At 36.7% G+C, this 26,157-nt stretch overlaps 2 protein-coding genes across 2 annotated transcripts in view; one reads left to right on the top strand and one right to left on the bottom strand.

Annotated features, from left to right (window-relative positions):
• Positions 1 to 7,538, top strand: part of LOC124795018 (NADH dehydrogenase [ubiquinone] iron-sulfur protein 3, mitochondrial-like) — a 78,324-nt gene extending 70,786 nt beyond the window's left edge. The window contains exon 5 of the mRNA XM_047258783.1: positions 7,261 to 7,538. Coding sequence (XP_047114739.1) covers positions 7,261 to 7,437 — 177 coding nt within the window. The 3' untranslated portion in view covers positions 7,438 to 7,538. The remainder of the gene's footprint in view (positions 1 to 7,260) is intronic.
• Positions 7,539 to 18,852: 11,314 nt separating this feature from the next.
• LOC124795683 (longitudinals lacking protein, isoforms H/M/V-like) overlaps positions 18,853 to 26,157 on the bottom strand; it is a 320,009-nt gene continuing 312,704 nt past the window's right edge. The window contains exon 10 of the mRNA XM_047259764.1: positions 18,853 to 18,918. Within this exon, the coding sequence (XP_047115720.1) occupies positions 18,853 to 18,918 (66 nt within the window). The remainder of the gene's footprint in view (positions 18,919 to 26,157) is intronic.

Genomic DNA, 26,157 nt, shown 5'->3' on the forward strand with positions numbered 1-26,157 from the left:
AAAACACAATGACTTTGGCTGCAAACTTTCAGATGAAGAACGAAATATAAAAGCAGCAGAGTTCGTGAAACGCTTGAAGAAGCAACAAGCGTTATTTAGGAAGCAAATACCACTTCAAAATAGTGCTACAGAAGCAAGTTTCATGGTTGCCTATAACCTTGCTAAATGAAACAAACCTTTTTCGGATGGCGAGTTTATTAAACAGTGCATGGTAGAGTGTGCAAGTGTATTGTGTCCTGAGATTAAAACCAAATTTGAGAGTATTTCGTTGTCAAGGAGGACTATAGCGCAGTGCATTGATTTAATTAGTGACGAACTTGCAGACCAACTAAAGACTGTGAGCGAAGGTTTTGTTTGGTTTTCACTGGCAATGGACAAAAGCACAGGTATTGAAGACACTGCACAAGTACTCATCTTTATCCGTGGAATTAATGAACATTTTGTCATCACCGAGGAATTACTTGGTATAGTATCCATGAAAGATAGAACCACTGGTCAGGACTTGTTAGAACGCGTTGTTAATTGTGTGAAAACAAGTGGCTTATCCTGGAACAAAATGGTAAGCATTACAACAGATGGGGCCAGAGCTTTCTGTGAGAAAAATATAGGTATGGTGAAACTTTTAAAACCCAAGTTACAAGCCGAAGACACAGACAGTGACATTTTGGATTTTCATTGTATTTTACATCTGCAAGACTGCACTAGACTTAAAGCATGTGGTAGATCCTGTTGTTGGTGTTGTGAACACAATCAGAGCTAGGGCACTCATCACAGACAGTTCAAATCTCTTCTTGAGGAGGTGGGGGCAGAACATGAAGATGTACAAACAAATTTCGGGCTTGCAGCCGGTCGTCGTTCAGTACTTCGCATGATATTTCAACTGGGCACCTGCCAGTCATCTTCAGGTGAGCCGTCGCAGACTGGCGAAAACGTCCTCCGTTTCGCAGTATATAGCGTACTGTAACTATTCTGCGCATGCGTCGAAAACTTGATAGTTGAACCACACTGCCCGCCGGCAGCGCCCTCGCTGGTGGAATAGCGGAACTCAGTCGCCCTCTGCGTTGCTATTTGCCATGGCCGTCGACGCACTCTGTCGTCTTCGATTTGAGCAAATCTTGGAGATGATGGGATTCCATGCACTGTCCAGCTGGTAGCTGCTGTCACGGTTTAACAGATTTTTCCGCCAGTCGTATTTCTACGGATTCTTTAATGATGGAGTCCCAGAAAGACGTTGCTGTGGACAAAGTCATTGTTTTCTCATACTCCATTGAATGTCCAGTAGAAATACAATGTTCAGCAATAGTGGACTTGCTTGGCTGCAAAAGGCGGGTGTAACGTTGATGTTCAGTGCAGCGTTCTTTCACGGTGCGTGTAGTTTGACCTATGTAAGCCATACCACATTGGCACGGTATCTTGTAAATTCCGGCCTTTCGTAGTAACAGATTGTCCTTAACTGATCCCACAAGGTCTCCAATCTTCGATGGTGGGCGGAAACCCACTTTTACCTGAAATTTTCGGAGGATTCTTGCTATTTTAAACTAAGTGTTGCCAACGAAAGGAAGAAAAGCTAAAGATTGTTCCGGCATGTTCTCCTCTTTATTCACTTCCTGCTTCTTAGTTTTAACTGTTAGTGCCCTGTTAATCTGCCAGATGGGATACCCATTTTCGCTTAATACTGTCTTTAGATGGGCGAGTTCTTGAGGAAAGCTATCTAGATCTGAGACAGTATGAGCTCTATGAATAAGTGTTTTAAGCAAACTCATGGTTTGCGATGGGTGATGGCAACTCGATGCTTGCAGGTACAAATCAGTATGAGTGGGTTTCCGGTAAACTGAATGCCCTAGAGAACCATCATTCTTCCTTTGAACCAGGACATCCAAGAAAGGCAAACAACCATCTTTCTCTATTTCCATGGTGAACAGGATGTTGCTATGAATGGAGTTGAGGTGATGTAGAAACTCCATTAATTTATCTTCTCCATGAGGCCACACTATGAAAGTGTCATCCACATACCGCCAAAAAACTGTTGGCTTCAGGGCAGCTGATTCAAGCGCTCTCTCTTCAAAATCCTCCATAAAAAGGTTGGCCACCAAAGGAGACAGGGGGCTACCCATGGCGACACCGTCAGTCTGTTCAAAATATTCTTGATTAAACATAAAATAAGTTGAGGAAAGTGCGTGCCTGAACAAAGCAGTGATATCAACAGGAAACATGTTACCAATCAGTGTCAAAGAATCTGCAAGAGGAACTTTTGTAAAAAGTGAGACCACATCAAAACTTACTAGAAGGTCTACAGTGCCAAGACGAAGAGCCCCCAGTCTATTGATAAAATCAGCCGAGTTTCGTATGTGATGTGAGCACTTGCCTACGAAAGGTCTCAGTAAGGAAGCGAGATGTTTAGCTAAATAATATGTAGGAGCTCCAATGGTGCTCACTATTGGATGCAGAAGAAGACCCTCTTTATGAATCTTAGGAAGGCCATACAGTCTTGGAGGTACACAACCATGTGGTCTTAACCTCTTGATGGTCTCTTGCGGTAAGGAGGAGGAATTTAATAGTGCTGAAGTTTTTCGTTGCACACGTCCTGTAGGATCGTAATCAATCCTCCTATAGGTAGAGTCACTTAGCAGACCATACATCTTATCTTTATACACACCACGAGGTAACAAAACAGTTGCATTACCTTTGTCAGCTTTCAATACCACTACGTCAGGGTCCTCTCTCAGATTTCGTAATGCAGCCCTTCCTGCAGAGGTTAAATTACTGCGTTGAGTAGGAGCCTTCAACAGAGCACGGCAGGTTTCCCTTTTTATTTTGTCTGCAGCATCCAAAGGAAGACGTCGTACAGCTTCTTCAACACCACTCAAAATACTTATTAATGGCGGTGCTGTAGGTGTAGGTGCAAAATTGAGTCCCTTGCTTAATACAGACAGCGTAGCGTCATCCAAATTCTTCTCCGTGAGATTGACAACGGAACGTCGTACCATTATCCCTTCTGGCGACTGCTTCTGTGGCAACAGTTGATCAAATTTTGATATCTGCCGACAATTAGAATCATTGTGGATCCACTCGAACTTGGCCGAAGTCACTCCATCAACCCAGTCCCATGATACAGGAGAAAGATACCTTGCAACCTTCAGATGTAACTGGTAAAGTTCTGCTGAAATAGCATCTAACCTTCGTCTTGTATAGCAAATCCTCTCCTTGACAATAGCATGACTAGCCTTCTCAGTAATCTTCCGTGCAGTAGCGGTCTTAATGAAATGAGTCACTCTAGCAAATTTTGGTATAATGCCATGGTCCCGACATCTCAATAAAAAGGTTAATGAACTTAAAAGCTTTGCTCTTTTACCATGTAGCTTCTCGAAACTTCGGATATGTGAGGCCATCTCCTCCCCGTAAAGGCGTCTGATGTGAATTTTAAAATTTTCCCGGCGAATTGACTGTTCAAACAAATTTCGGGCTTGCAGCTGGTCGTCGTTCAATACTTCGCACGATATTTCAACTGGGCACCTGCCAGTCATCTTCAGGTGAGCCGTCGCAGACTGGCGAAAAATTTTTAAATTCACATGAAGTTGTAATTTACCATAACAGTGTGAGGTGGTTGAGCTTGGGCAAAGTATTAAAGAGAGTCTGGGCATTACAGGATGAAATTATTTTATTTCTGGACACTAAGGAGATATCTCATGATTTTGTTGCAAAAATAGGATGTGAAGAGTGGAGATATGAGATGATGTTTGCAGCTGATATTTTTGAAAAACTGAATGAGCTGAATGTGACATTGCAGGGAAAGGGGTTGTTTGCTCATGAAATGTGGACACATGTCAAAGCATTTAAAGCAAAACTAGGTCTGTTTGCAAGGCAAGCAAATGAAGCCAAATTTTGTCATTTCCCTTTACTAGGGAAACAGAAAGTACCTGGAAGTGTTTCAGCTAAGATTAGGGATTTGTCTCCAGAGTTTAGAGGCGGAGTTTACTACAAGATTTCAGGATTTTAAGAAAATTGAGCCTCAATTTAATGTTTTATTGTATCCCATCACTGCTGATATTGACACTGCACCACAGGAGCTGCAACTTGAACTGATTGACATGCAGGCAGATCACGCAGTGAAAGAAATGTTTAGTGCTGTAAATTTAGTTGACTTTTATAAATCTTTGTCAGCTGAAACATTTCCATGTATCAAGAAATTTGCAGGCAAAATGTTCTCCACATTTGGATCGACGTATATTTGTGAACAAAGTTTTTCTTGCTTGAAAATCAACAAGGGCAAATACCGAAGCTGTTTAACAGACAGTAATTTGCAGGCTGTGATGAGAATATTAACTAGCAGTCTGACTCCTGATTTCACAAAAATTGTGATAGGATGCATTTGTCCCATTAAACTTGTTTTAAAATTTAATGAACTTGGAGATGATATTAAATTAGCAAAATAAATGAAATTGAACACAACTATCTTATTTGAGGATGTCAGAAGGAAAGAGGTACAAGTGAATTTAGTCTTATCAAAATTATAAGAAGTATACTTACACCCCTTTGCTTCTGACTCTTTCATTTATATCTAATGATTTTTATGATACCTTTTATGAAATGTAGAGCTAACTAATGAATGTATTTTAACGCTTTCACTGCTACCACAACTCTGTGTGTGATATGTGATTAGAAGCATTTTCATAAAAATTTTGGGAATACTGCTTAGCTATATGAACAATGTGCAGTGTGTGTACCTGAGGACCTCATTCAGCATCTTGAAAAGGAGGTTGTTCCAGCAGCCATTTAGGGAACAGGGTGCAACAAATGGATTGTAGCACACTGTGGGACAAACAACCACACAGTGAGGTCATATTTGGATTATTCCAGTGACTGGCAGTAAATGTTGAGGAGACCAGCTTTGCTCATGGAGCTTCAACGAAGGTCACATTTTGTGGTATTGTCCTTGGAACTGATTGTGGTCCTGTGAGGGAGGAGGGGGGGGGGGGGGGGGAGGCATGATTGTGGTACCCTATGACTCAGTATCAACAAAACACAATTGAAAATGGTCAGCTCATACAAAAAAAACTGGGTGTGACATTTGTAGGAATTTGAATGGAACAGTCAGGTAAAGTCAGGCGTAATTAAAGAAGTTGGCAGACTTTGGTCTTAGTAAAATACCACAGAAATTATCTCACTCTGCAGAGAAGATTGCTTACGGATCACTCATGTGACCCACCATAGAATATTGGACAGTGTGTTGGATGTGTATGTCCTATATCAGGAGAGAATGGTAACAGGTTTGTTTCACCTATGGCAGTGTGTGCAAAGATGCTGAAAGAACTGAAGTGGCAGGTTTTTAATGATATACATAAACAGTCCCAGGAAAGCATCCTTACAGTTTCAAGAACTAGCTTTAAATGATGAAGATACTAAGTCCCCTACTTATCACTCAAATAGGAATCTTTAGGAAAACATTAGATTAATAACAGTTCAGATACGCATATTACCTGTGCGAATAGAATGGGAAGAAGCTGTAACAACTGATGCAATGGGAAATGCCCTCTTTCATACACTTCAGTGGTTTGCAGAGTATGGATGTAGATGTCAGTGTAAGTGAATAAATCATTGTGGTGGAGAGAAACATTGACACCTTCTTAGAATGTTTGCGCTTTCCAGTATTAGTCTTGTAATCAGACAACCACAGTTGGTTTTTTGACAAACCTTTTATCAGCTCTTTCTTCTCACACACAATTTATTGCTATGATTTAATTATGCTTTTTCCTCCATGGATGGATTCAAAAGGAAAAGATCTCTTTATACTTCATAATGTATGCATGTTTTTTTCTTTATTTTCTAGCTGATGGTTCTCTTGTGTTGCATGAAGGAAATCATTCTTGTTTTACAATAATAAATTTTGCTAAATGTTTATTTAAGGTTGTATCATTCTCTTGATTGGCGAATGTTTCATGTATTCCAGTCATAATTGAGGATTTGTTTTAATTAATTTAAAACTCTCTTCAGTCATTCCATTTCAAAATATTAATAAAAAATAAACATATTATGATTTTGCTATATGCTTCATAAATACGATGGTACCAAAAAAAAAATCCAGAATTATCTTCTAAAAGCTATATATTTTCAAACTGTTTACAAAACAACCTTACCCCTTCAAAATACTCTACATTACATTACAGCTAATACATTGCTCCCTGTGGTGCTTCCATTGCTCGAAACGTTGTGTACAGTCACCTTTAGAAATGGCTGACAGCTCCTCTCTAGTTATTTTTCCATGACTACTTCAATGCCCCTTTTCATATGAGAAAATAAGAAAATGTCACCCAGAACCAGGTGCATGGGGCAGTGGAACTGTGCCGTGCTTAGTTTTTGATTAACAGAGATGGCTGTGTGTGCAGGTGCGTTGTCATGGTGGGAGAACCAGTCTCGCTGAATTGAGCTCAAAGATAACCCACTAAGCTCTGACAATGGATCAGTTGTCTGTCGACAATTTGTGAGCGCAAGCTCTTGAATTTTTTTCAATATTTTCATTGATTTGAGCAGTTCACGGCTGTTCAGAATGAAGTTTGTCACCAGTCTACATGTCGTCATTTTTAAATCAAGCAAATAACTCGTACACTTGGGTTTTTCCCATAGCATCATCTTGGTAAGCTGTTTTAAACATTAAAACCATTTCAGCAGCATTTTTACTGAGTAGAAAACAAAATTTGACAGCTGCACATTATTCGCTTAAACTTGCCATCATAAAAAAAAAATGAAATAAGAACAAAACAGTGCTAGCAAAAACAATCATTGCAGATCAACAGAACAAGCCAGATTGATTACACAGGCGGTGCTGAACGGGCAGCAAGTTGCGCTATATGCGCCTAGTGGCAGAAATGCAAACTACACAAGCTCTACCCAAGGCAATGTTGTTCAATTCCCCCCCCCTCCCCCCCTCCTCATAATTGTTTCTATCAGGGAATAAGTGAATAAGTAAAGCCTGTTATCATATTTCGAAGGCATTGTTGGTGAACAGATACGTAAACAAAATATGAACACATGTACACAATCTTGTTTGTGCGTCCAGCCACTGCTCAGTGCCTTTACCATATGCTGAGTGAGTAAGCATTGTCATACACATGGGCTGTTCTAATATCTTACTGAGAGAATGGTATGTTTTAGCATTTATTAGCTTTGACCCTGTAAAGTGTATGAAAGGTAAACTACTTGTTAAAGTTTGATGACACATTATCACTGACGAGCGTTGTCATAGCTTCTGTCTGTCCATTCTAGGTGCGTTACGATGATGAACGAAAGCGTGTTGTTGTCGAGCCACTAGAATTGGCACAAGAGTTCCGTCGATTTGAGTTGTCAGCACCGTGGGAGCAGTTCCCAAACTTCAGAGAGGCTCCAGCTGCTCAAGAAGAAATACAGACAAAGGGTAGTGAGTCTGGAGAAGGGAAGAAGTAGGTTGGAAGAACTCAAAACAGCTCTTTGTTAGTAGCATTAGTTTTATATGTTGAACCACTGTACAGTTGAAGTGAAATATAATAAATATATATGTACACACACACAAACTGTTACAGTGCTTGAAATATATCTCCCATACTGTAGAATTGTACTACTTAAAATCAGGTGCTCAGTTAACATTTATAACAGCAGCTGTGATCAGCTCACTAAGCAAACGTCAAGAAACAGAAATATAAAGACCCTCATCTTGGGATAATACGTGTTATCACAGTCACAACTGCTACATTTTTCACATATTCAGACACTTGGTAAAGTACAGATAATATACAGTATGAAATGTTCAGAAATAAGTAAAGCATTAATGAAGTTTTATATAACGGTACAATTAAGTTAAACACAAATCTTCCACAAATAAATTTATGCTCTCTTACCAATTACTCCATCCATCTCTTTTACAGTGAGATAATTGTACTTCCAATTGCTGCAGTAATACAAGCTATGACAGAAAAAAGGCAGACTGCTTGAACCATTTTTCATGGCATATTAGTGTGTAACTGTTCATCCATCTTGAACTTTGTTCTTGCTGTGTGGCAATATATGAACCATTTATTACATACATTTTCTTGCATTCTGCTGGAGGGTGAAAAGGTGAGAGTTCCTCTGCTGCCTGACAGATAGTGACAAAAGGGACGAATGCAGATGTGTGGGCTCATATGGGTCCTACTGAAAAGTCTGCCACCACTAATTGAACATATTACGTAAATACACAAATTTGTAGTGTGCAGACCATACAGATTTACAGTTAAGCACAAGAACACACCTGTAATAGGTTTCTTATCCACTGATACTGAATTGAACATTTTTGATAATGCTTATTGCAGTGAAAGGACACAGTTCAAAGGTGAACAGCCACACACAAAAATATGCAATGTCAGACAAGTCCTAATTGTGTTCGAAAAGTATGCACGAAATGTGAATTGTGGTTTCCAAACAAGCCCAAAACTTTGGCCGTGCTGCCCATATTAAGTGGCCTTTAAGATGGAATTGCGCACCAAAATTTTCTGTATACAGCTACATTGTTAGACTGAAGTTGACACATGCCTCATATGTAACATAATAAATTATATGTACTTTACAATTGCTTTAGATATAAGTGAGAACAGAAAAGTAAGCGACATTTTTAAATGCAGTCTCTAATGACGTTGTTTGCAATGGGGTGTTAAACGCTAATCTCCTCCTCCTCATTTTAATGTACAGTTTGATTTCAGAACACACATTGAAGCTTAGGTGGTATTTCGAGGAGAAGATAAAACTTATATTTGCAGCACCTGAACATTTTCTTCTAACAGTTGCCATTATTTTGTACCCAGATGATAAGAAAGTACAAGAAAATGGTTTTTACAATTTTACTATGAAAAGTCACAGAATGTCCTCAAAGTATCATGGTAAATTACTAATAATGTTTTTGTTGATTGTGTTCCGCAGCTGTGATAAATCTTAGAAGTAACATATTGTAGCAAGTGAAGCTGCTGTATAATTTATTGTTAGTTTTACAACATTTTATTTTATAAAAATTCTTCTTAAACACACACACACACACACACACACACACACACACACACACACACACAGAGAGAGAGAGAGAGAGAGAGAGAGAGAGAGAGAGAGAGAGAGAGAGAGAGAGAGAAATATTTATAAATAGTGAAATATTTTTGACATTTGTTCTATGCTATATAAAAAATTACTGGAAAATGGTATCTGTTCGTGCAATTAAAAAATAAATTATACAGCGGCTTCATCTTACAATATGTAATTTCTAATAATGATATGTCAGTGATGCATGGGTCCAAAATTTGAATTAATCATAAAGAAGAATGCTCATATTTGAAGCAGAAGCAAAATTTGGGACATCTGTATAAAGCTAACTGCCAAATCAATTCACTGTTGTAAATACAGGTAGGTTCACAATTAAAAGGAGTACTCAAATTACAGGCCAATGTCCTGTTATTTTAGAGGTTGTATTACAACACTGCTTATTTGAGCTTGCACCTGCAACTTAGCATGAGATGTGGACCACAACATAACTTACAATTACTCAATATGCAAAGCACTGCGAAAGGTAAAAGTTTTGTTAAGTGCAAAAGAAATTTTTTAAAAAAAATTCTAGTACTGAAAGGGAATAAAATCTCAAACTTGTTTTCGTAATCATAAAATCCCAGATTAATGTAGAGAAGCCAACACCAAAAATATTTCTTGGAGCACACTGAATTATGAGATTCCAGAAACCGAGCAATATTCTTTGTCTGGTTTAGGAGAGTGGGCTGCAGGGAGAGGGGGGGGGGGGGGGGGGTTGAGAGAAGAGAGAAGTATTAGAATGACAAGCCCCACTTTTTAGGCTTGAAAATGAGAATGATCACAAGGAAACTGTAGATTGTGAATTAGTGACATCCTGCAGAAAACAAAAGTTGCTTTTTCTGAAAGCAGTAATTCATTGGGTGTTAATGATGAAAGCTTCTGTTCATTCATTATCCCATTTTTATTTTCATAGCTATTACTTGATGTAAACTTTGGTTATTGATTAATACCTTCATTACCCATGTGATTTGGTAAAAGTGTTGTAATTTACAGCACAGTCGGCTGCCGAAATAGGCAGAGAATTTCACTGAATGACTGCTAAGAGTCCAGTAATTCTGTTCTGACTCCAGCAAAGAAAAAAGCTACTGCAAATTTGTATTTGAAATCAAATTAACAATTTAATTATCTTCTGTAAATAACACACTCTCCAGATGTTCACAAGTTCCTAAGTTGTGAACTGTGCCATGGGACTGCAATTAAAAAACTAAAATTTGACTCGCCACACTTATAATAGGTCATAAAAGTTTGATTAACAAAACAATTAGCTTGCCATTGTGTTCTAGAATGAAGCTCACAATAGAATTACTGTCCAACGATAAAAGTACGAATAGGGGACAATGCACAGTTTCACATAATTACGAGAAATTGTGAAGTTAAAGCTCATGAACATGCAATAATACTAAAGGAAATGTATTTACTCAATTGGTCTAGTAAACTAGAATATAAAGGAAATATTCTGACAAGTTATTAAATATTTATTATACAAAATACTCAAAAGATTTGGGACTGTTATTCCAGAGCAGAATGTCACAAGGTAGACATAACAGCAGAGGGTACTAATGATACAAGGACTCTACTTCATTGGCCTGCAGTTTTTTTTAATATGATTTGCAATTTGCCCTCTCAAACGCATGCAATATGCATTTGCTAAGAGCAATATAACACCTAGCAGGAATGTTCAAAAGAAGCAACAAAAAGATTGGCAATCATTTGATGAATTGAATTTGCTGGGAACGGAACAAAATTTCACACCTTTTCCAATAAATCCTTATTCTTTATGTGTAACATTGTTCCTTTTTTATACACACATAGTAACGCCAACATAAAGACAAAGTACGTTGCTTTGTCTCACATACAGTGTAACCAGTATCATGATATAATACTGAAACAATGTAAGACAGTCACTAAAATACAAATATATTCAATCATAATGTTTATCATGCAGTAGACATTAACTTTATTTTATAAAAATAAATGCCAAACATCATGTATGGTTGCCAAATTTTACAGCATTTAACAAAAGGTCTGAAAGAGTAGAAAATAATTTCTGCAGACCTCCAAAACATGCAACCTAATCCTACAAAAATATTAATATTTGGGAAACCCACAATTAATGTATGTGTTTTTCATGCCATCACACGGAACTTTGTGTACACAGATATAAACCATATGTAATTGAATAGAATGAAGAATCATAAATACATCACATGAGCTGTATTATGATACACACACAAAATTGTTTCTTCAAAGTTTTCTGCTTCACCAAAGTGCTTTCACCGACATACTTCACTCTTATATCAACTCTCTTTAAATACATTAACACTTCATAAAAGTTTCCTTAAAACATTTTGGCATCCACTGTAACCAACTGGCGTGGATGAAAATCACTGCAATTATAAAATAAAAAAGGGGGTGCGTAATGGCACATCTCGACAGCACTAATATTGGATTTGCAGAACTCAGATACGAGCTTCATAGAAAATAACTGTGTAGCCAAGATACTTGGCTTATTACAAAGCAGCCATGAAACACAGTGTTGAAATAACATTTTAAATTGTTAACATTGTCAAACATGTAGCAATAAATTGACATACACTTCCCAATTACAGCAATAGCCATATGAAACATAACTTCAATATTCTCAGAAAATATACAAAGATCTGACACTTCTATTATAAACGTCCTATTACATTTACCTACTATTAGAAGTATTTAAACAGCAGAACAAAATGTTCCATATAACAATAATACTGTAATTTTTCCAACGATAATATTTTAAGAGGACTTCAATTTCGTATGTCAAAATCCCTCTAGTTATCTTTCTGCATAATTTTGTATGTACAGCCAAAGATGATTTACAAATACCTGCAAACCAGCTGCAGTTAAGAATGAGAGAGCCTGCTTCTCATATATATATTTATTTTTTGTCCATGGAGCATTGCTCCCACATCAGGTAAATGCAAAACAGAAGCTACATGTGAGACTGGTGGGTGTGCTTTGTTCCTGTCATTGTAGCCAAGTGTGGATGTATCATGTAGATGTACTTCAAATGACAATTTTGCTCAACAAACAATGGATTATAATTCAAACATTGATATTTAGCAGAGGATCTTGTTTCCACGAGAATGGAAAACCATGTTTTCTTAGTAAATACTAACTCACATCAGGATTTAACATTTGTTAAAATATGTCAGCTTCACAAACTGATGAAATTTTGTGCTTAGGGAAAACACTCATTTTGCAATTAAAGTATGTGACTTACTCTTACAGGTAATGACTTCTGCAAATTTAATATTAAGGGACATTGTTCCCAAAAATTGAGTGTTTCAAAATTTACAATACTAAAACATAGCTACAGGGAAATTAATGAAGCCACCATTGCAGGTAACAAATATGTGCCCAATTGACACTCTGTCCTACTCACCAAGCTATTTCAGCCTGCTTCAGAGCTTAACCAAAGCATTGATGTGATACTACAATCACAAGATTATTTTAATCAGAATATAAAACTGAGCACTATTGTGTGCTCCTAGGATAAAAGTTTTCAAGACATGTCTCAATGCAGAGGAATGTTATCATACTGGAATCACTGTTCATGTTCAGGATAGAGTATTTCTGCCATAGTCTGCCTCTTTGCCAAGTTTGCTGTATAGCCTACAATATTAGGAAAAGTATAGATTGCTACTTACAGTGACTATCCTTTTCCTAATATTATTGATATTCCAGCCTGGAGTTTCCACTATTTGAATTTGCTGTATAGAATGTCTTTGTTGAATTTGAAATGGAGGGGATTTTGGTAAGGCAGAGTGTAATTTGTCACACAGGTATGCTGATAGAACACTGTTAATAAAAAGTGGACATTTTATTTAAAGTTCTGTTCTGGAACATGGTTTCGACTTTTTCCAAAGGCACTAATCAGCCAAGGCCATGAGAGTACCCATGTCAAAATCCGGAATTTGCATTGACACTGCAAGTGAGATTTAAAGTAGAGTGCCTATGCAACAATTTACTGAAGTCCGCAAATGACAAACATGCTCACATAGACTAAGCATACTAACTAAAGAGGGAGGGAACATAATCACTGTATTTTTTACTTTCAGAAAAGTCAAGCATGTCAAAACTGGTTAAGATATTATTTGTGTGACCTGTGACTGAAATAAAACAATAAGGGAATCAGGCTAACATGGACATACAGCAGATGAGGAAAAGTTTTTGGAGAGTAAGAGAGATTTCTTTAAGAAAATTAAATAAGTATTTTTTGACAATCACCACAAGCTGATAACCACTGGAAGGATTTTTTTCCATTAATGGACAGTCTGGCAATTTTTCCCAAATTCAACATGTGCTTCTAGAAGATGGTACATAATAGACCTGGATTGGGAAAAAGTCCTTGATGTATGAAAACAAATAACAGAATTTGAAAAATTATGTGCATAACTTTACTAATATTACTCATGATGTTACACTATAATGGAAAAATTCACAGGCAACTGTTTGGCACCGAAGAGAGCAAATGCGTGCTTCTCTGGCAAGAAGTACTACTGCTTAATTATTCTGAAAAATATACCATATGTACAGAGTTTTATTTATGTTTTCAATTTTCAGTCAGTTGACTGAACTGCCTTCATCACACTTACACATGCTGGGGATGGAATAATTAAAGACTTAGTAGCAGTCCTACTTTTCTGGTGTGCTTGGTTTCATCAATTTTCCTTACCAAGTTCTCATTTTTTTTTTTGGAGGGGGGAGGGGGGCATTTATACATTAAGAGTAGATCTTGTACCTTCTCCGCAAAGTCTGAAATCTTAACAATACCAAACATGTGGTACAAGGACTAATATTTGTTACTGTCCTTAAAACTAAATATATGGTTTCGAACTTTGTAAAATGCATTACACACAGTTTCTAAACTGCCTGTCTACACGTTCAGAATTGCACCTTTTTGGGATTACTTGTTTAATTTATAGCTCTCTGACAACAATACCACATGTGAACCAACTACAATTTTTAGTAGACTTTTTACTCACATCACACAACTGCAACTTCTACTACAGCCTACCCCAAAGCCAAAACAAAACAAAAAAAATGTTCTGATGTCTATACAAGCAATTTTAGCATAAAAATAGAATTGAGCAATATTTTTGTAGACAAACAATAAGTTTTACAACCAATTTTCTCTCTCAAATTTTTGCATACTAGCTGTTAATGTGCATAAGTAACAGTTACTTTTAATCTTTATCTGCAAACAGTATAATTAAAAATAAAGTTTCTGTTTGTAACATGTATGACACAAAGACTATAACAACTGTACAAAATCTTGACAGTTAGGAGGCACAACAGTGAAATACAGAAAATAAAGATTTAAATGGTTCATACCATTCTCTTAATATGTACACAGTATACTCTTTATCACAACATTCTTAATATCAACCCAGCAATGCATATTATTGTACAATAGTAACTGAATGAATAATACAGGAAGTATTTTGAACACTAAAAGTCTACAAAATTATGGATCTTTGCCATTGGTTTTGCACTGAAAATTTACATTTATGTAGCCAACATCACACTTCTTGTAAAAACTAAGACTTATCTACCACAGGTACCAGCATATAGTATTTATAGTTTGTCAGTTAAAAGAAGTAAAACTGTCATGAATGCTCTGTATCAAGTGACTTTCCTATATGGTGACAGACCGTTTCAATTTATATACCAAAATATAATCACAGTGGGAGAGTGAAATGAAATATGTATGAGACTGTAGACAGAGGTGCCATACTTATCAGCATGTCAAACACTAACAGCACTGATACGAACACGTTCTTGGTCTCAGTAAAGACCAAGTATTTTAGAGATGATTTGAAAAGGACAAGAATTTATTTCATATATCTTCAAGAGCATGTTTGCATGCCTTTTACTGGAACAATGGAAAAATGTGGATGTAAAAATATTAATAAACAGTCAATTACAGAATGGTCTAGTCTAGGTACTTCACTGGCTTCCAGAAGAAACTTGTGCAGTAGGTAAGAGGTAATGAACATTAATTTTTTCTATAGTATTTCTGTCACTACTTTGCCCTATGTTCCTTTTTGGAAATAACTCCACTGACATGTTACATTATGGCTCTTAATAGTCTACACTTCTCTGATCAATATGCTGGACATAGTGCTAAATAATTATATTGTACGACACAAAAGAAATGGCAAGATTAACTAAATTTTGTGGAAAGGAACTGTGAATTTTCATGTAAGCTACTGATTCCAGCTTTTGAATTGTATTTGATATATTGCCTCTCTTTGCTTATAATGTTACATGAGAGAACATTGAAATCAGAGAGAAAAACTGAGAAATGAAAACCACAATCACTGAAGAGGTGCTAACTTCATGTCCAGTGGAAAGAAATGGCAGCAGAAAAAAAAGACAACCTTGTGTTTATTTAAGAAACAGTGAGCTTTGCTAGAGTGGTGTCTTTGTTTTTCATCAAACCACACTGTAACTCATCTAAGGAGAACTTAAAGAGTAAAGTGAAACCTGAAGTGTAGGTAAACTTCACAATTTTTTAAAAACTCAAATCTTTTGCAAGCAATGGCAATAACATTGTTTTGATGTTAAAGTCTCAGAACCCACGATAATTTGCACTGTGAATGTTATATCGCTACAAAGGACAAACAGAAAGGCACTTTAACAAATTAAGGGTTAGAGTGAAAGGGAGTAAAAACAGTTCAGCACAAAACAGTGTTATTCTTTCTCATTTCTTGTGCGCTAAGAAAAATATCAGAATGTATACTCAGCTGCACAACATTCAACAGCTCAAACAGCAAGTCACTTATTTTACAAACAATATAATTCTAATAATTTCTGATATGAAGTATTACTAAAAAAATCCTGCAAATATAGATGTATGTAATGTAATGTCCTGAAAGGAAGGGAATTACTGGGGTAGTGCTTCATGGAGATGAGTGTGACAAATTTCCTGTGATCATTAAATGAGAACAAATTCACTATATTAATCTGCATAGTCGTTCAGGGAGTTAATTTTTAGTGAATTTTACAGCAACAAATATACTCCATTCACTTTCTTCATCTAGATTGCAAACATAGATTAAGCACTCAAGCATTATGAGTACAATAGTAAGATTCCTTCACACACTTATAATACCAAAGTCTTCACAAATATAAACTCTGTAATGGTATACAGAAAACATACCATTAATTGCATTAATGAGTTGCAGAGAAATTTTATTGTGTACATTTGAGGTTTTTTCCTTAAGGGAGGCATGTTGTATCTTTTGTGAAACAGATAATTATTCACAAAATTACATAATAAACATGATGCATAAACAAGTGACTGTTGAGCCTCTGGCCAATTAAGAAAACAACAGTGTGGCAAGAAAAAAATACTAAAAAATAGAGGCTAGTGAGATGATATTGATTACCGCCTGAATTAGTGAACTTAAAAGATTGTGCTGATGATTGCCAAGTGGACAATGAAGGACAGGGGAACAGGAACTAAGGAAAATATATAGTTTGCAACTACAGAAAGCGAATTATAATCTACAAATGATCCACAATTTTACAGGGTCAGTGTTTCAAGCTCAGACACCCATAATATTATCTGCTGTCCTGTTAATTTGCAATGATATATGATACCATCTATTATCTAAATTTCTTAAGAAACCAATATTCTACTGTGAAATTTAAAATGTCCCTTTTTCTGACATTAAGAATTCAGTTATTCACTTGAAGGATTCAGTTGTATAATTGCTACAGTGAATTAGCACCTCCTAATTAAAAAGTTTAGTACCCAAGGTGACACTCTTCTAATAAACAAGCACACATTGAATTTTTAGTGCTTCCAGACTCTTTAATTGGAAATTGTCAGATAATCTAGAGTATATAGAAGATTGGGTGGGTACTCAATTGTATATTGTTGATATTCATACAAGCCTTAGAAAAATAGTGTAACACAAAAAGTCACCATATAATGTTTTCTTGAAAAAGACAGGAAGAAAGTTCAGAGTTTAATGTTCCATCACCATCTGGTAGATGTTGTTTGGAAGCAGAGCTGTAGACAGTCAATAGCATATTTAAAAGGATATCAGCACAGCTATATGTGATATGTTACAATGGTATACTGCCCAAGCTGAATGTCCTGCCAGCATACAATTTACTAAACAAACTGAATGAGAATTAAAATTGACAGATAGAAGAGAGAATTAAAATTGACAGAAGCTAAACTGCATGAAAATTTGGACAGATGGAACCAAAGGGTCTTTTGAGTTGTTGCTGCTTCATGATGAGAATTTTATTTTATATTACAGCACTATGAAACAGATTTGCTTTCTAAAGTGATATGGCAAATTTCTATGGAAGAACAGAAGATGTGGAAAGCTATAAATATTCGCCGTAGTGATATTAAAAATTGGAATCCAAATCAATGTGCTAAAGATGAAGGGAAACATTATTGTAAATACTATCCAAACATATAATCAAAAGTGAAGCTATAGACCACAGATGAGCCCATAAAAATCACATAGCTAAAAACCGCAAAAAAGGCAGCATCGGAGCAGCATTAAAAGGTATATAACTAGTCGACAATGCAGATTTTTGAAACTTCTCTGATAAGGCACCTCATATCATCAGCTAAAACTTCACAACAGAAAATACAGAACAGAAGAGACCCACAGGAAGCAACAACAGAAAAAAATTATCAAGGTAACTGTTCTACCGCAAACCTTATATGTTACCCTCTAATGTGGTTATGAATAACTTTTCTCTCAGTATATTTAATCCTTTTCTCTATTTTCATTATTCCTTTCATCTTTCTTTTAAATTTGAAACATCAAGGTTCACCACTACACTACTTTATGCTGCTGTCAGCCAAGGGCACATCCTTCTATTTGAAGCCACTAAGAATAGGAATTGTACATATTTCTGTTTGCAGTTTGTAGCATCGTAAGTGTGTCAGCTGGGAATATGACAGGAGAATTCTTTTAGAATCAACAGGCCATTCATTTTGGAACCATATTCCACTAAACTTATTAATTACAAACTACCTTCCAGTATTCCAAGTGAGTGACCAAAAACAAACTTCTTCCTTTTATTCAATATGCTTGTAAATTTATTTGGGTTATTCTTTAATGAAACACCTTATAACTTCGACATCACTTTCAGATCATATGACAGTTGGGAATATTAGGGCGTCATCACAGCTAGGGATTTTGGGCCTAAGCATTGACAAATTTCAATGAAACTAAACTCAGAAAGACTAAAGGAAAATATAAACAGGATGATGTTTCTGGAGTACCGATTGGATTTCCTATTTTTATTTTTGTAAATAGTTAATCTGTTCGAGATAATAATTAATTTAATGTAGAACCCCTTTATTACTTGCTTCACAAAATTCTATTTACTGTGAAATGTGCATCGAATGAGTTCAATGCATGTAATATGTAATGTGAAAATGCAACACAAAAATATGGTCAAGTTATAAGTTCTGAAAGAAAATTCAGCAGTCATATAGATCCACTGACCATGTTAATGTGTGAGAATACAACAGACCTAACAAGTTCAACACAGTTCATTTTGATCATGCACAATTAATGTATGTGTGTGGAACTCCTTTAAATGATCCAATTTGTCCCTCTGAGTTAAACAAGCCAAAATTCTCTGTTTTGACAGAACTGACTCTCTAACAATGAAAAATATTGTCTCTGTGCACTTTCTGAAATGGCAGAAAGCTGAAAGAATTTTTTTATCCTAATGCAGTGACATTATTCACTATATGGAACCAGTCTTAGGCAAAATCTTGCTGCCAGGCGGAGCTGTCGCACGTTCATGATATGCCTGAAAACAGGGAACAATGCAGAGATTGGTTTGGCACTCAGGGCAATAATATTTAGTCTTACGCCGGAGAATGCGGCCATGGCTGTCGATTGTGTTCCAGCAATAGTTGCAACCCAGTGCAGGGCCAGGCCTCAGGGCAGGGCAGTGGTTCGATCGCAGTGGGCACTCGTACGTTGTCTCCTGTATATATAAGAATTATATGTATTACACTTGATGGGATAAAATAATTAAATGCATCATTAACATGCATTGTTGTTATAGTTTCATAAATATTACTGCCGTATTTAGTTTCTACACTATACTACCAAGTTGGAGATGAGATCTGAAGACTTTGGTACAATATAGTCCTATTCTTGCCTGTAAGTTTAATATGGCTTATTCTTCTCTCACAAACAGAATCAATAGCATCTAATCTGATGTCCAGGAAATATTTAATGCACTCAATTTCTGCACCACAATGATAACTCAAAAAGTTTGATGGCAGATTAACACACTAATTTGTACGAGTGTGTAGGATTCCCTAGCTTCCACTGTCAGTTGTAATTAAATTCTTCAGAGTATTAGGCAATTACATTGTGAAACACTAAACCAACCATAAACCGATGTTTTGACTACATTTGTAGAGGTCCTCTTCATGTTGACTAAACTATCATCACGAAGAAGACTGGTTTGATTTGATTTGATTTTTTATTGGTCCAGTTTTATCATATAGCACAAATTGTACAATTGATATTGGACAGGTCAAAGATAAGTTACAATAATACATAGTATTAGCAAAATAGTAGGCAAATTAAAATTAGGTACCTATTACAATTAATTTTGTTACTTATTCAGAAGTTCTCTGACAGAATAGAAACAGTGCTTTATTAGAAATGCCCTTAGTTTAGCTTTAAATATTGGATGAGTAGTATTTTTTATTTCCTCTGGTATCTTATTGTGTAGTATTACACCAATGTTAATTATGCTCCTCTGATAGGTGGTTGTTCTGTGATATTTTTGATGTATATTTGATTCCCTTCTGGTACTATAGTTGTGTACATTTTTGTTCTGTAGCAGTTTGCCTGTTTTCAGGAGGTAGTCCCTAGTGAACAAGATAGTTTCATAAATGAATAAACTTTGAACATTTAGAACACCAAGCTCAGTAAAATAGGATTTACAGGACTCCATCTTTTTAAGGCCACAAATTATTCTTAAAGCTCTTTTTTGCATTCTAAAAACCTTTACACTGTGAGTTGAGTATCCCCAGAAAATGATCCCATATCGGATTAGTGAGTGGAACTGTGCATAGTATGCCTGCAGTACTGTTGTTTTGCTTGTTGTAGCCTTCAAAATTCTTAAGCCATAGCACACAGGTGATAGTTTTCTACACAAGTTATTTATATGTGTGTCCCACTTTAAGTATTGCTGAACCCAAAGACCCAAGAATTTTGTGACACTTACATTTTCTAGGGGATCATTTTTTAATTGGGCTTGAACAGACATTTGATTAGTTGGAGGAATTAAATGAAAAGCGACACACACAGTTTTTTTAGTATTTATAATGAGTTTGTTTTTTGTGAACCACTCAGAAAGTCTTTTCATAGAACTTTCTGCTGTGGACCGTGAAGTTTCTGGACTGGATCCAGTGAGAAATATGCTGGTGTCATCGGCAAACAGGATAGTTTTTGTGGGACTCATATATTCAACTAAGTTGTCCACATAAATCCAGAAGAGTAGTGGACCTAAGATTGAGCCCTGTGGTACACCATATTTTATTGGTAATTCCATAGAAAGAAAGGAGTTGTTTCTTGTTTTATTCATTTTGTTGAATTCATACTGAAGTGATACTTTCTGCCTGCAGTTTTTTAGGTATGGACACAACCAGCTATGTGCTACACCTCTTACTCCTCATCTTTCTAATTCTTCGAGCAGAATGTTATGGTCCAGGATGTCGAAGGCTTTTGATAGATCTAGAAAAATACCTGCAGCTAATTTATGTTGATCAAGGGATTTTAAAATGCAGTCTAAGAATTCGAAAATTGCTGTCTGTGTAGATTTAGACTTTCTAAAACCATGTTGTTGTACTGTAAGAGGTGCATATTTATTCATGAAACTTAAAAGCCTGTCATAGAAGAGTGTTTCTAGAATTTTTGAGAAGGAACTTAACTGTGACATGGGTTGGTAGTTTGATATTTTTTCAGATGAACCTTTTTTTGGTACTGGTGAATCTTGCTATTTTAAAAATATCTGGAAATACACCAGTTTTTTAAAGAGTCGCAGAGACAGTCCAAATATCAGTTTTGTAGTTGTCTTAGTATTTTGTAATGACATGGCCTACTACCCTAACAGATTTATTCTACAAAATTACTTTGTTTAAATTATCAAATCATACTCCATCACTTAGTTAAATGTGTTAAGTTGGACTTTTCAACATACCAATCACCACAGTGTATCAATATCTTTCACACATTTTGTTCCAATTTACTGGAGGTCAGTGTCAAGGAAGGGAGGATGCTGACTGATTAAAATTATCCAATACCATGAACTTGCATCAAACGTCACAGAAATGAATTATCTTCTAAAAAGTCGTTATGTCACACCAAAACCATTTTTACCAATGAATCCAAATTCAGCAAATGAAACAGTTACCTCTACATAATTACTAAACGAAAGAGCAGTATGATCCTCCAACACACACTTTGATTTTAATGCACTAAAGCCTTACCATAATGCTACTGGTAACATAATAATTCTAACGGCATGAGAAACAATACAACTAGATTCGTAATATAATTGAATACATAAAAAATCTACTCAGCAAGAAGTAGCAAGAGAAAAGCATATAAAAGTTAACGAAACATGCAAGCTTTTGGAGCAAGTGGCTTCTCCTTCTGACAGGAGGGTTGAGGGGGAAGGAAAAGAGATGAAGGGGAAGGGCTGGCCAGGTTTAGGAAATGGATAGAGTTACACAAAAGGTGCTCAGAACCCCAGGTCAGGCGAGACTTACTGTACCACACTGTCTCCCCTGACGCAGGGTTCTGGGTGATGGGGAGACCATCTAGTAAGTCTCCCCTAACCCTGCGTTGAGGCAGCTTTTCAGAACTCCCCCAATTTCCTAAATCTCGCCAGTGTTTTTCCTTTATCCCTCTTCCTTCCACTTCAACTGTTCTGTCAGGGGGAGGAGCCACTGGCTCTGAAAGCTTGCACATTTCCTGTACTCATGTGTGTTTCCTCCTGCCAGCACTTAGTGATTAGATTTTTTATCTATATCCAGTTACATTATATTTTCAAAAACTATTATTTTTGTTAGTATATGAACTACAGTTATAAGATATCTCACAGAAAATAATTTATATGCATAACCTGCCATGTTAATAAAAATGTAAGTGTGTGTATTTTGTTGTAGCCAGTTAAGTATGTGGTGATTCATTCTCTATTTGCTTTTGGACCAGAGAAATGCTTTGTCTACAGTAATGATTATGATTATGATGATGATGATGATATAACAGGTATATATTAGGGCCTCAACACTATGATTATTGGCATCACTTACTAAAACTTCTTAAGTAAACAGTTTGGTTACAATGTTGTAAATGCAAATATCAATAACATAAAATCTTAATTAAAGTATACTATCAAAATTTTCAGTGATTTTTTTCTCAACCGATAAACACTGCTTGTTAATTGTGATCTATAAGGGGCATTCGAATAAAAACCCAATACCCATATATGGAATGGTTCCATTCGAAAGTTATCACCACACCTATTAAGACATTTATCCCACTGGGAGACAAGACAGTCAGTTCCTGTTTTCTGGAATGCGGTAGGCTGCTGACGGATCAACAACTGCACTCATTCTTGTACCTGACTGAAACTGATGTCCATGCCTGTCTCTTTCCAGGTTGCCAAAGATGCGAAAGTTATACGGTGAAAGATCGGTTCGTAATGAGGATGTAGCAATGTTTCCCAACCAGATGACTGGAGCTTAGCCTTCATCTGACTGGTAGTGTGGGGGCAAGCACCATCGTGCAACAAGATTATTGTATCTGACAGCATCCCTGGATGTTTTGATTATATGGCATCTCACAGTTTCTGCTAAGTGGCTTCATAGTGCTGCACACTGACTGTGGTTCCATGCTCGATGAACTCTACGAGCAGAGTGCCCTTGCAGTCAAAGAAAGAGGTCATCATGGCCTTACTGGGCCTTACATGAACAGATCTGGATTTCTTTGGTGGGGCAGATGTGGGACATTTTCACTGTTGGATTTGGCATTTGCCCTCGGGCTGTTGGAATGCTGTCAGACATTATCATCTTGCTGCATGATGATACCTACAGCCACACTGCCAATCAGACAAATGTTATGCTTCAGAAATTTGGTTGGGAAAAACTGCAACATCCTCCGTACAGTCGGGTTGTTTCACCATGTGATTTTCGCATCTTTGGTGACAGAAGAAAGGTGTATGGACATCAGTTTCAGTTGGATGAGGAAGTGCAAGAGGGGGCATGGTTGTGGATCCATCAGCAGCCAAACATGTTCTATGGAACAGGAACTGATCATTTTGTCTGCCAATGGAACACATGTCTTAATGCACGTGGTGATCAATAATATTGAATGGAACCATTCCATGGTTCTGTTGTGGTTGGTGTTTGGTTTTCATTTCATTTGACTGCCCATCATAGACTGTAATTTTCTAGTAAAAATTTTGTCATATCAATTCTCTTCTTGTTTCTTTTACAGTCACCCTTTAATGTATGAACATTGTATTGGCTAGGAGCATAAGTTCCTTCTGTTTCTACAATGCCATAAGTTTATTTTAATTTATCAGTATAAAATATGCTACATTACATCACAGTAGAGAAGACTGATACACTACTCAGTGATGTAATCATGGCACACACAGTTAAAAACATTCAAATACAAAGAAGAACCCAGCTCTGACAAAATTCCTTTCAAATTTTACACTATACACAAAGTAAAATTAGTCTATTTCCTAGTTTATATTTATTGATAACTGCCATGCAGTGAGGAATAGTCCCACATTGCTGATAAAGAGTTTGGATCACCCCTATTTATGAAAAGAATAACAGAATGGATGTACAGAATCAGTGGCCAGTAATATGTGATATATGTTCTTTCGGAATTGTCTGAAAGAACGGACACCATGTGGAATCTGTAGCTGTGATACATATTATGTAAGCTAAAGGTGGAGGGGGAGAAAAGAAAGGAAAGGAAAGAGAAGGAACTCATGATGTCCTCTGCATCAGGACTTTTATGCACAGTCAGCAGCACTGAGTGAAAATGTATGCCGGACCAGAATTTGAACCTCCCCGCATTCCCACCTAGCGCTACCTATCCACAGTCCCCGTCCATGTCCTCCATGACTGCTACTTTGGGACTCCTGCAGGAAGTTGAAAGTGATTGTGAATTCAAACTGAAGGTAGTGGATTCATAGCCCACCTAGGAGCCTCAATTATATGAATGTATGGCAGACATGCCCTAAAGAAGAGACACCATGTGGAATTTCCAGCTGTGATATGTATTACGTAAAATGAAGTGGAGGAAGGAGAAAGGAAAGGCAAGGAACTCATGATGCCAGCTGTATTGGGATTTGCAGATTCTGCATGGTGACTGTTCTTTCAGACATGTCTGAAAGAACAGACACCATGCATTTATATAATCAAATTGCCTCGGTGAGATATGAATCCACCACCTTCTGTGTGAATGCACAATCACATTCAACCTCCTGCAGGAATCTCCAAGTAGAGAATACAGAGGACACGGAAGAGGACTGAGGTTAAGTGGCGTTGGGTGAGAATTAAGCAACTGCCTAATAAGCAGGAAATCCTGGGTTTGAATCCCAGTCTGACACACATTTTCAGTTGACACCTCTGACTCTGCATTAAAGACCTGATGCAGCTGACAGCATGGGTTCCTTCCCTTTCTCCCCCCTCCGCTTTCAATTTACGTAAATAGTTACCAATAAGCGTAAGGTCTGTGTGTTGCAGTATCTGGAATATAATCAAAGTTCAAACAGTATGACATTCTGGTGGAAAAGTAGCTTCTCTAAAACACTCAGCCCAGTTCAAGAAAAACCACTCATGTGAAACACAGTTCATTGCTGACTCATATAAAAACCTGCATGTAGTAGATAGAGGGAACTGAGAGACTCCATCTTCTCAGATTTCTAAAATGTGTTGGACACTGTACCACATTGTCAACTGATAAACAAGATACAATTTTATGGAATATCTTCACAAATATGTGACTGGCTCAAACAATTTTTAACTAACAGAATCTGGTTTGCCTTAATGGGTTCTGAATAGTCAACAATTGGTGTAACCAGGAAGTATGATAGGCTGCTAATATTCTTAATATACAAAACAATGTATCAGGTGATGTTAGCAGCATTCATATTGTTTTCGGTAAGTACTTTAGTCTATAGGACTATTTGACAGCTCTCTTTGAACTTAATAAATGCAATGTAAGGGTCATAACAATGAGAAACAAACTGATTGTATTCAACTGCAAGGCTAGTAATTAACTTCTGAGATCTGTCTTGTCATTTATATATTAGGGGACTAAGTGACATGAAATGGGGCAAAGTAGAATAAAACAATTAGATACGTTGGGAGGGTGTTGGCAAAGTGTGGTGCACCTGTAAAGGTAATGGCATATTAAGATTATAGTGTAATCAGTTCTAGAGGACTGCTTCAGTCTTTGGATTATTATTATTATTATTATTATTATTATTATTATTATTAATATTGTTATTTTAGGCTGATAAACTGCCGAGTCATTAGTGCCATCACATAAAATGAAGAGAGAGAAGTGTGGTTAAAACTGACTGACACAACAATAAGCCCTAAAATCAATCACAGACAAAATGAAACAAAACAAACAAGGGTGCTGGTAAACCTTTAGGTATGTGAGGTTCTGGTCCAAGAAACTCTTCTGTTCTTAACATTTTATCCAGGACTGCGCTGGACATCCTCAGAGGTGCTCCTCTGCTGAGTCTTACTGACTGACTGATCGGATGTTTGAGAGTGACACATATACTGTAGGAAAGAGGGCATGGTCGAAGCAACACATGATGAGCAGAGAAAATCCTTGTCAAAGATAAAACTTAACTATCGATTGTCATCCCATCAAAGATAAAATTGCCTAACAATTCTGCAGAGCTACTGTCCATATGTCACTAAGTTTCATTGCCTCCTCTTTCCTATTAAAATTATCCTGATGCTTATAAATTTCAATGGCT

This window comes from Schistocerca piceifrons, chromosome 4 (genome assembly GCF_021461385.2).
Source record: "Schistocerca piceifrons isolate TAMUIC-IGC-003096 chromosome 4, iqSchPice1.1, whole genome shotgun sequence".
NCBI classification, from domain to species: Eukaryota; Metazoa; Arthropoda; class Insecta; order Orthoptera; family Acrididae; genus Schistocerca; species Schistocerca piceifrons.